Source organism: Archocentrus centrarchus, chromosome 9 (genome assembly GCF_007364275.1).
Source record: "Archocentrus centrarchus isolate MPI-CPG fArcCen1 chromosome 9, fArcCen1, whole genome shotgun sequence".
NCBI classification, from domain to species: Eukaryota; Metazoa; Chordata; class Actinopteri; order Cichliformes; family Cichlidae; genus Archocentrus; species Archocentrus centrarchus.
This window is the reverse complement of record NC_044354.1, coordinates 1,599,451-1,611,817: the sequence shown is the minus strand read 5'-3', so window position 1 is coordinate 1,611,817 and position 12,367 is coordinate 1,599,451. Positions and strand designations below refer to the sequence as shown.

Here is a 12,367-nt window from a genome sequence, read left to right as displayed (position 1 = left end):
TGTGAAATGTTCCTGCTGTAAAATAATACGCAAGTAAACTCTGTTACTGTTACTCTAGGTTATCTGGACCTTGAAGACTAAAGAACTTTATGTGCTACTTGAGTATTTGTTTGCATTGCACCTGTCTGTTGCTTTGATCTTGATGTATAACATTTTCTCTTTGTCAGGTGTAACACTGAGGACTTCAGGGACATACAGGAGGAACTGCATTGCACCAGTCATGATTAAGTCATAAAGGGATCCTTTCACTTACTGGGTTCCCATCAGGGCCAGGTGGTCCCCTCTCTCCAAAGTCACCAGGAAAGCCCTGAGCACACAAACAGGATTGAAATGTAACCACAGAGGGACGGGAGTGTCTTTATCACAATGCCCATTTGATGTTGAATGCATTTAGATATCACACGGGATGTCAGTGAAGTTATTACAGCAAACGCAGGGGATCAACAAACTGTTTTTCCAAAACAGAAGTTTACAGCGTAACACCAAGTTATCAAATGTGCTCTCAACGCTCCCATTCCCAAAAGACTAGCAGGAAATTCCATGGCTGACTGTTTCCAAGTGACGAGTGTCTGTGTGTGCACGCGCTGGCAGGGATTGCTCAGCAGCCCACAAACCAAACCCCCAGGACTTGCCTAAATGGCTGAATAAAGCTGCTTGGCCCAGGAATTGCTGACTCTGCCCCTTTTTTTTGCTTGGTGCTCGTAATTCCATTATAGAGGCAGAACAAGAGGAGCGATGCAGCCAAGAGGCCACACGCTCATCGTGTGCTTGTCAGTATGCCAAGGTCAACATGCAGCCCACTGCACATTATGCTTCAGCTCTTGCCTATAGAAGGTGAGTGCTAGGGTTAGGCGAATGATAAATGGCAGAACAGCAGTGAGGCCGCTCTTATTCTGTCTGCAGACCAAAAGATCAAATAAGAGCTTGAGCTTTGAACAGATGGCAGAGATGGGGCTGCTTGTGTGGCAAACAGTCATTCCTTCGTTAGAAAATTAGGCAAAAGTAGATGAAGTAATAAGCAGTAATTGGTGCAAAAAAACAGGAAACATGGAGAATTCTGCCTCTCCAAAAACTGTTAATAACTCTGTCAGTTTGATCAGAAACACATGCAAGTCTTTGTTCTCATACCAACAGTAAATCTCACAAAGGATTTAATTAAGGGAAGTCTCTTCTCAAAGCTATGCGCAGATTCTAGCTAGTCCTTCTATTTGTATGGCTGACACATGAAAAAGGGAGCACCCTGATGTCTTTGGAACGTTTTTTGTGACATGTAAATCGCACATGTTCCTGTTAGGTAAGCGGTTACAGCGCTGCTGAGTCAGGACGGAAAAGAAAAGAAAAAAACTTCTTACACAAACTGACCTCACTTTTCACCACAGAGGAAGAGAAAGAGCTTGCTCATGACCTGGCAATGAAAGGCTTACTTTTGCACTTCAGTGTATGTCACTGACCATTACAGAGTAATAAGATTGAAAAATCATGTACAGCAGTACTGAGCCTGGGAAAATATGTGATTCATACAAGTGGTTATGTGCAGTATTAGTATTTTCCATGTAAGCCTGGAAGGATGGGAAATTTGCTTCCAGGCGCCAATGACGATAGAATTCCCTAGTTTGTGGGTAGAGCCTCCGGAGGGCCAAACCCACAACTGACACAGTACATTAGCATATCGGTCTAATGCAACACAAGAACAGTAATAAGCACACTGTTTAACATAGAAAGTTTCCTAATCAACTTCAGTCAGAGAAAATTAATCATACTGATCATAAGATTTATAGACAGCGATAGCATTTTTTTTTAATTCACCCACTTTAATAAAGCTAGTAATTTATTTTTTTTTTTAAATAAATTTGATTATAATTGTCTGATATGCACTAAAGGAGTGCATGCTTCATCTTAGTCTGTAGTACTTCCTGGGATGGCTGAGCTTTTTTTGCCTCATACATATATTTACGAGTAAGGCCAGGAGGGGTTCCACACTGAACTAAAGTCTGTCAGAGTAATGGTCATTTAATGGGCTTTATGGTAGCTCTGCACTGCAGTAAGATCTCATAGATCACAAACATTGTCATTGCCATAAGGCTACATTAATAACTGAGAAGTATGTTGAGAGAAAACTTTACCGGCCTACCCATCTTGCCCTTCTTCCCATGAATGCCAGGAATTCCCTAGGAAGAGGAAAAACATGGTAGTGAGAGACAGAAAGACACAAAGTGTCGGTCTGTGTGGAGTTTTGATGCTCTTCACACACCAAGAACAAAAGTATTGGACGGAATAAAAACATTTCTGTTCCTGCAAGTGTACCAACAGTGTGGGCGAAAAATAAAATATTTAAACTGCATCCTTCAGCTCGGCATCAGTGGATGACAAAACAATCTCAAAAGGTCCATTCAACAGCTACACTGGAGCTTTCTATATTATCACTTCATGATCCTCAGAAGGGCCCAGGAAAAAGTAGAAATCTGAGTGTCTGATGAACTCATCAGAACAGATACTAAATGGATCTTGAGGTGAGATTATTTCATCAGATCAGAAATTTCAAGCTTAGCTTATAAGATTGTAAACTGATTGATCAAATTACAGGTGGCTGGTTTGGCCAGTGTGCGGTTACTGTTTTGATCCAATTCTCTTATTTTGCTTAAGTAAATCTAAATCCATCACTACACTTTAACATTATCCAGGTCAGCAGGAGGGTTGCAGTGTGACCTCCATCCTGCACAGTATTGCACTACTTCAGGCATTGAATAATGATCTAGTGAAATCTCCCCACAGTGTCTCATTACTTCAAGAATGAAATCTATTTCAATTTCATCATTTTCAGGACGTAATGCAGCCCAGTGGGTATCCTCTCTCAAAGCTACTAATACTCACTCTCTCGCCATCAGGACCAGGAAAGCCAAAAAGCCCAGGAATGCCAATGTGACCCTGGAGAGATAAATAAGAGATGGAGCAGAGGAATAGATAAGGCAAAAATAGATGGAAAATCAAAAGGTGAGACACGATGAGACTGAGCAAAGATGATGGACATTGTGTAGGACTGTCGATAACACTAACACGTGTCTAAAAATCTCTTTAAAGCCTTCAGCTGCGATGGTTCGATCTGCAAGGTTTTTGTTAAGGTCGAGTGGTCTTGAAGAGCCAAACCTTGAAGCAAGTGTATATGCCCATGGACTGCATGGTGCTGGCTTCCACGATGTAGTCCAAGGGCACATACCCTCACATCAGGGATCTCTGGGGATCTTTGCGCCAAACCTGCTCGGTGGAAAATTAGAAATAACAATGACATGAAATGAGAAGCTTACATCTGGATGCATTATGGAGCAGAGCAGTAAAGTTTTATGATCTCTGGCTAGCATTAACAAGAGCCCTATTGACCCTAACATACTTTAAATATATGAAGAAAACCATCTGTTATCATTATGATTGCGTTAACATGGAAAGACGTGTGGTGTTTATGACACAAGCCTTTTTATATAACCACGCTGGTTAGGTAATTAATTTAGCATGAATTTCACAGCTCATTTAAGGAAAGTGAAGCTTCAACAGAGAAGAAACATGCTTCTCTCCCCTACGGCCATCAGTAGTTGCTAAATGAGGGCGCATGACAAAAATAGGAAACAAAGAAATGGAGAAAGACACACACACACATACACACACCACCACCACTACTTACCCTCACCCCTTTTGGCCCCATCAGTCCTACAGGCCCAGGTAACCCCTAAATGTAAACAACAAAACACATTTCAGTGATTACAAACAGCTGGATTCATTTCAAATGTCATATAAGTATATGTATATATTTAACTATTCTATTTGATAATTAGCACCAACTTTTGGATACGGACTTTTGTATCCTCTTTAACATTCTCTTTAGCATAACTGCTGACATTTGCAGTGTTAATGGTTCAGCAGCATTCACATCAGTTTCCCGGAGACACTGCCAGCTAATCCAGCAGCACAGAACAGGCGTCCCTGCAACTACAAAGATCAACTTTCTACGCAGAAGAACTCCCTACAGCAAAGCGTAAAGTCTCGACATAAATATGCAGCCCTCCTGATTCCCAGCCTACAGATGGTAGGGGGTGCTAAAACCTAATCCATCACATGTTTCTAAGTTCCTATAGGGATCAGAGGTGTGACACAGTAAGTGCATTACGGCACAGAGGCAAACACAGAGACCCACGCCTGAACGCTAAGTTACCTCAAACATTCAGGGATTGTAAATGAGTGAACAGACAGCTAGTTGTTGTTGGAGTTTAGATTTCTTTAAAGCTGATTTTTAATGCTGAGAAACTCTAATGCTCCCCAGCTTTGACTCCTTCAGTTAAACTATCCCTAGAAGTGAGGCGAAGTGAAGTAAAGCTCACAGTCTGAAAGGACAGGCAGATGTGGCATTAGTCACACTTTTATTACCTTTTCTTTCTTCGGGGTATTGCTTACGATGGAAACCCTTTTGACATTTTATTTTCTCGCTAGACCAGGGCCATCCATCGCCAAAATTCCACTACAGGTGATTTTTCTTTTCATTCTGCAGCTACATGCTTTTCATTTGGATTTACCAAACTGTTTTTTTTTTTTTTTGGCTGATGCTGAGGCGCCAGTAGTGGAGATTTTTATTTTTTCCCCAGCATCCAGTATCATTACATTTAATTATTTCCTAGCTTAAGAAAACATAAGAATCCCATGCTCCTCCATAGTCCTCAGTATATTCATCATTCTGACAGTAAGTTAAAATTACCAGATGAAATTTGATCTGTTGAAAAGTTTCAAATCAGCACTACTTTTTCAAAAAGTTTAATTCACAATAGAAATGATATCTCAGCCTCAATTTATTGTTTTATCTTTGCATGTGTGTGTGTGTGTGTTTGTCCTTGCTCAACCAGCACCACAATTCTAGATTTACTGCACCTGCCTGCCAGGATAGCCTTTGGCCCCCGGGCTTCCATCGTCTCCCTGCTCACCCTGTGAAGACAAAGACAGTCGAGAAATAAATGCTAGAAGAATGCAAGAGACTAAATGCAGGAAAAGGAAGGAAAAGGCGACTGAAGGACGGGAAAAGGAAACCACATTCCTGTCATCGGGGCTTCTTTTGTGCACACAGGATTTCTGTTGCAGCCTTACTGATTGCATAAAATAGACAGTTAAGAAAGAGAGCAATTAAAGCTGAAAGCACGCACTGCTGTAATAAGAGTAAACAGAAACTATGCAGTAATAAACAACAGTCAGTTGGTCCTATAGAGGAATTAAAAACCTCTAAGCTTTTCAATAGAGACCTATTGTTTAGTTGCGTTGCCTAAGGAAAGAGGCGCCACTGCAGACATTGCCACTATAACCACTCAATTAAGTGCTTTCATAATGTGGTCAAGCTGCGTGCTGTTAAGACTACTGTACACACAGCTCTGCCTTGGTATGTTTATACTTATCAGCACACTGTATAATACATGCATCATCCCTTCATTGCAGTGAGACCAAATCATTAATTGCACATATATGAGAAGAGTAAAGGAAAATTAGTTAGTGAAATAATGTAAAGTACAGGCTGTTCATACAGTCTACTTAAAGCTGACCGCAATCGTTTAACACTGAGGTTTCGGAATGTTCAGATTCCTGGGAAAACTGGATTAATATGTTAAGACAGGCCAAAAGCATAATGTCATTAAAAACCATAAATCAGAGAAACAGAAGTCACTGTAGCAGCCCCCAGTATTAGAAACACTTTGCAATCTCAAGCAGTCCAGTAAAACACCATTACCAACCAGAACATCAGAGCTAAAAGCTATCATTAACTCTTCAGTGGCAGCAACTGCAAGAACATTACAGGGTTCCAAAAAGTGCCCTTTAAAGCATCACCGTTAATTGGTCTGCATTAGACTGTACAGGTGCACAAAATAAAGCAGACACTGTTGGTTAGTAAGAAAAATTGCACAACAGAAGGTTAAGATAAGACAATAAGCCAAATACAGTCTGTCCAGCAAACAGAGGCCGGACGTTTCATCACAGCTTTATTAAATGGCATATTTAATTATGTGTTGCAAACACTGGGCCAACTTTAAAGATGCCTTGTAGAGGTTTGTTTTTTTAATTTGTCTTCTCCAACACAAGAACACACATACAGGACAAGCATACAATTGATGTTACACACATTCTTATCAACACCAGAGGGCAATATATAAAAAATATCTAGTTCTTGCAAGCCTCACTTGAGGGAAATATGTCAGGAAGCGTGCCAGACAGTGACTGCTGTAAGTGTTGGTATAATCAAAACATCTCATTTGCAACTATTTAGCTAATTAAGAAATTCTATCAAATTAAAATTCAATAAGGAGTTTCTGCAGTAATTACATACCATATGCTGTAACTGACCGAGTGCAGCAGATCTGCACGTTAATCCATAAATTATTTGAGGCACTTACCACAGAAGAAAATGCATCATCTGAAGAGAATGCTTAAAAAAAACAAACTTTTTTTTTTCCCCGCCTTATTGGACACGGGACATTCTTCTAAAAGATATTACACAGGATTTGGATTCATGAAGGCGGGAAAGGAATAGGGAGAGGAATGATCGAGAGTGTTCAAACTATTTAGCCTACTTGCACCTCTGCCAAAAAACTCCCACCATTTTCCCGTCAAGATCCCAGAATGACTAAAGTCTAACATCTCTAATGGCCAAGTGTAAAGACATCACCACTGCTGTTTTGTTTTTTTAATTAAGCCATGTGTCTCTTATGCTAATAACTTTTCCTCTGTCACTCTCCCTTCCTCCTGTTTTGTTACTATAAATGGAAAGACATGCCTGAAAGTTATGGGAAGTGTCTCTGTAGACTCTTGGCTCTTTTACTTGATAAGTAAACACACACTGCAGCCATCAGACAAACAGTCAGCACTTTGGCATTTTTTTAATACTACACATGACAGAAAATGATATAAAATGCTATACAAACGTTACAGGTGTAAAAATAAAGGGAAAATTAACTGTTTAAATTGATTTTATGGATTAGTTTAACTAAAAATTCACAATAAATTATAAATTTAGAGGAACTACCTTATGGCGTTAAACCAGCACAAATTCATCTTAGAAAACTTTAGACAGTCTTAGTGTTTTCGGTCTCATCCTAAACTGTTTTCACAGGTTTCTATAGAGTCCTGTGAAAAACTAAGAACAGTACACCCCTGCCACAAATTAAGAGGGTAAGCAGCAGCCAGGTGCTACAAATCAAATGTACTTCATTAAATGATCATCAACAAGTGTGAGCACTTCTATAAAAGCAGAAGTTTGGGCAGTTTGCTGTTCTGGACCATTCAAGTGTGTGTTAACGCCACAAACAAGAGTGGACGTCCAAAAAGCTGCAAAAAGCCCAAAAGCTACATCTCAGACTTGACAGGCCTCAGTTACTATGTTAAAGGTTAAAGTTCATGACAGTGCAATGAGACAGATGCTGTCAAAGTATAGCTGTTTAGAAGGCTTACCAGGAGAAAACCCTCTTCTCTTTCTTTGGACATATGAGCAAAAATACCTCATAACAACTGTGAAGCACAGTGATGGAGGGGTGATCACAGGATCTTGGCGCCGTGCATTCATTGAATCAACCATGAACTCCTCTGTACACCAAAGTATTCTAGAGTCAAAACTGAGGCCATCTGTCTGACAGCTAAAGCTTAGGAAAACTGGATCATGCAACAAGACAATGATCCCAAACACACCAGCAAATCTACAGCAGAACGGCTGAAAAAAGAAAAAAAAATCAACATGTTCCAATGGCCCAGTTAAAGTCTACACCTCAACCTGATTGAAATGCTGTGTCAGGACCTTAAAAGAGCTGTGTATAAATGAATGCCCACAAACCTCGATGAACTAAAGCAATGTTGCAATGCAGAGTGGGCCAAAATTTCTCCACAACAAAGTGAGGCTGAAGAAGTCACACAGAAAATGACTGCTTCACGTTGTTGCTGCTTCTACAGAGGATCTGCTGGCCCAGACAACATCCCTGGGTGGGTGCTGAGGGACTGTGCAGACCAACTCTCTGCGGTGTTGACTTCCAGGTACAGACGGACAAACTTGTGATGGCTAACCAACCGGACATCGTAGTGGTGGACAAGCAGAGGGAGAAAGCCATAGTGATGGACGCAGTGATACCAAGTGATGGCAACATCAAGAAGAAGGAACACGAGAAACTCGAGAAATACTGAGGGCTCAGAGAGGAGCTGGAGAGGATGTTGAAGGTGAAGGTAACGGTGGTCCAGGTGGAACTGATGCCTCACTGTTAGCACCGTGGGATGGCCAATATAAAGAGTCTCAAACCTTTCCTCAGTACATGACATTAAACTGTTGCCATGATTCAGTTAAAAAAAAAAATACTCACAGGTTCACCTGGGAGACCAGCAGGACCAGGATAACCTTTTTGTCCCTGTTGACAGACAAATAACAAGTTAAACATGTATCCAAAGAAGCGAACAATTAATTCTTGTAGCATATAATATTCCAGTCACAAATCCACAAGGCAGTTCAATGTTAAATGAAAAGCTCTGGAGCACAAAGATTGCATTTGTCTTGAAAGGAAAAAAATTGCTCAATTGTCAAATTCTTTTTTTTTTTTTTTTTATCACCTTGAGTTCAAGAGTGTCTCAGTTAACATTGCAGGGGCTTAAATTATGCTCAAGGAATTTCCAGTTGCCTTAGAGAAAACTTCGTTTTGTTTCTCTATAAAAAGTTGAATAAAATGACTTCGTGAAATCCTGGAAGGCTTCGCTTAAAAAGCTCCACAGGAAAAGCAAAAGTAACAACTGTGAAACTAATAGGCCACTTATCAGCGGTGCTGGCTGGTGAACCCTGAATAAGACACTTCTTTACAATTTCTACACAACAACAATAGCATTGTGTTTACTGTCATGGCACAGCTACTTGGCTTTGGGTTAGTCTAATCATCGCCACCACTGCACTCTGACAGAACAATTCAGTACCATCTTGCATTAATTAGACCAATAAACCAATTAGGCAGCAATGCATGAAACCCAAAAGGATAATTAATGGTCACCTTCATGCCCTGTGATCTCAAATGAGCTCGCCAGCTGGCTACAAAAGGTATTAATCTTTTCACAATCAAGACTTGCGGCACTAAATAAAGATGTGAAATCATCGCGGAGGGAAGAAAAAGTTTATCATCTCAAGTGTAAAGTCATTTAGCCGCAAGCTGTTTCAGCCTGACAGCAGCACCACAAATAAAGCGCAGGCAGACAGAGGCTGAAACATTAGTGTCTGTGTGTACAGTAAATAAAGTCGCCATCATGAGATCAATGCACAGCACCCTCAAACCCAACGCCAGGAACGTACACGTGGAGATTAAAGTTCTCCTTTCACAAACAGCCTCTGAGGCATGTGGCAGTATTGATGTAAGAGGTTAACTTTAAAGGTTTCTTAGTTCATACAGTCCTCAGTGCAACAAAATGCCACTCAATAAAAAAATAATGCAGCTGGGTTACAGTTAATGTTGTAATTACTCTTTTTTTGTGCTGCTATCCAGTTTTATTTTTGTGCAAAAAAAAAAGCAGTAGCTGCTATTCTCTTTGGAATCCAAATTTACTTTTGTAAATGTTTCCTTAAATAAGCAGTTTTCATTTCAATCACAAGACTGAGATAGTCTGAGTTAAATAAGAAAATAATGACACAAAGTCAGCTCAGCCTAAAGCCCGAAAACAGCAAACCTTAGGTATGAACCGACAGAAAACCTTAGCTTAGCACTCAGGCTGGGAAGCTATGCTTACTGCCCCATACAGGTTCATATTTAATAGACAACGTGAGTGTATCACACTGTCAGCAAGAATGCAGTTACTGTCAATAATTCAGTACATATGAGCAACTCTTTTCTATATTTCCCTTAATTTAAAAAGAAAAATAAATTTATGTAAAATACAGCACATGTAATTTTTTTCAACATACCTCTAAAGCTTATCTGGAGCTTGTCATCAATAAAATATTAAATTATTTGACAAGTAGGGTCTCAAAATAGAAAAATCTATAGATTTAAGGAACCATTTAAAAGCCTGGTGCCTGTGTGTTTCTGGAAACACTGGAGTCTTTGTTAGAATTTAAAATAAAGTTTTTGTTATTTCTTTCTCTCCTCTCTCTTGGCTGCACACAGATAGTAAGTATTAATGGACAACATGAGGCTGGGTTATAAGGCTGAGGAAGATTGAGACTGACAGGCCTGAAGCTGAAAAGTAAAATCTGGCTGGCAGGTTGACATCTTGAACTGATTAATAATTAAAAATGAGAAAAGGCCAATATTACTCTTGTGAAACATCTTAGAAATCTGACATATCCCAGAGCTACAAACCAATTAAATGAGACAAGTTTACGATGTCATCGTGATGTAAGAACGCATCCTTAAAGCAATCAGTGAATTCAGTGAAGTTTCATTCACGAGTTACAGTGACTCAGTGATGGTTCCTCAGTTCAAAAAGTCCTCACAAAAATAAATAAATACACTTTCAAGGGCAACAAGGGATTCATATTTTCCAAACAGATCAAAGCCAGATGTCAGCCAATCAGCCACAGTAATTCTCTCAGACACTGTTGTGTTCCCATTTTGTGAAACTCCTGAATATTTGTCTATTTATCTGCAGACGGGCCGCACTGTGCTGCGAGATGGAAATAATTGATAGGATTTTTGGGAGTAGATGAGTCTCCTGCTGGAGCCGAAGCAATGCAGCCACAAAAAGAACAGAAGAATGCGTCTGGGCTTTCCAGCACAGCCGATACAGCTGAATACAGTAAAAACGGAGAAGAAATCTGTGCCTGTGTGTCGTATGTGGACTAAACAAAAACTGGTCAGCTTTCACAGCCCTGTAAATCCATTGTGTGAGAAAAAGATGGCAAGCTATCACATTCTCCATTAGTTCGCCTTCTCCACGACGAGCAAACAGTTTTAATTAGTGTAACTGACACCAGACCAGTCCTGCAGCCAGCAGGCAAAGCGGAGCAGCAGCAGCGTCTCCCCTGCTTAAAGAGTAAGTAACAGATCATACTTGGCAGACAAAAAAATACATTGTTCTTTCCATAGATTTTTTTTTTTTATTTTATTATAACACAGACACCTATTCCCACCTGGCAGGCCTTGGGCTTCTTTCTTGGACAAATCAGCAAATAAAGGTATGAGAATATTTTTATGCAGAGCTGAAGAGCAGGAAGGGAAAAAAAATCTGGAGGCATGCACACCTAATAAAAAGCTGAGTGCTATTGCAGTGTGCCATCATCAGAGCTGGCTGTGTAAATGGGACACAGGTTCCAGAATTGGTAATGCTCTCTGCAGAGTTTTGGTCTGACACACACACACACACACACACACACACACACACACACACACACACACGCACGCACGCACGCACACACACATACACAAGTCCCTTCTTATTTTACAGTGCAGACCACTGACTGACTCCCAGGCAACCTTCCCATTACATCTTTACACATTTCCCACAGTGGAGAAGGCTGTTTCTGGCAGGAAGCCAGGGACTGAGTGAAAAAAAGTCAGCGAAAACAGTCCATCAAGCTGTGACGGGTCACAGCCTTACAGGCTGGTTAGACAGACAAAAGAACAATACTGGAGGTTCATCTGAGGCAGGTGATGGAATTTCAGCATAATTTCTATGCACCAGAGTTTTGCCTTCCTTCATATGATCCAAAAAAAGCCAAGAGACAAGAACAGCTGCAAACAATGAGGTGTCTGGTGACTTTCGGGGGAGCCAAGCTGATTGCCTTGTTTTTATTAGCTGGATACAAACTGTATTTTAATGCTTTGTAGGCTTGTCAGCAGTTTCTCATGCAGACTCAGGCCCTTTAACTTTAACATGGACTTGTGTTACCAGAATCCCACCTGAACGTATAACAAGAACAAGAACTGAGGCTCTGTTACAGCCATTTAACCTCTGCAAGGACGATCCTCTCGGTCGACCAAAGATCCACAATTACCATAAATCAGCTGGAAGAATATCCGTTTTTCCCATCAGCCCATGTTCTATGACTCAGAAGACGAGGAAAGGTCTTCCTTTTTTTTTTTTTTTTTTGGGCTAGAGCCTTCCCCACTGCTGAAGTGAATGGAGGGAAACAGATGGTTTTTCACAGTCAGCCCTGTCTGATTGCATAACAAACTGCAGGAGCTCCCGCCAAAGCATTATTGCACTCGTACTATCGGGTCCCAGATGAGAACACGGGTGTGTGTGTGTGTGTGTTTCAATGAGGGAAAAAAGTTGCTTACAAAGGGTTTCTCATATTTTGTAACAGTTGTTTTTAATTAGCATTCTTCAGGCATCCGATTCCTGACCTTTCTGTGACCTTTTACTGTTCTGATGCAGTTTTTACTTCTTTCCATCT

At 40.5% G+C, this 12,367-nt stretch overlaps 1 protein-coding gene across 1 annotated transcript in view; it reads right to left on the bottom strand.

The window, feature by feature from the left end:
• Nucleotides 1-12,367, bottom strand: part of col27a1b (collagen, type XXVII, alpha 1b) — a 63,405-nt gene that overhangs the window by 27,959 nt on the left and 23,079 nt on the right. The window contains exons 8-13 of the mRNA XM_030737281.1: nt 8,361-8,405; nt 4,909-4,962; nt 3,674-3,718; nt 2,872-2,925; nt 2,124-2,168; nt 254-307 (exon numbers count right to left, since the gene is read on the bottom strand). Coding sequence (XP_030593141.1) covers nt 254-307; nt 2,124-2,168; nt 2,872-2,925; nt 3,674-3,718; nt 4,909-4,962; nt 8,361-8,405 — 297 coding nt within the window. The remainder of the gene's footprint in view (nt 1-253; nt 308-2,123; nt 2,169-2,871; nt 2,926-3,673; nt 3,719-4,908; nt 4,963-8,360; nt 8,406-12,367) is intronic.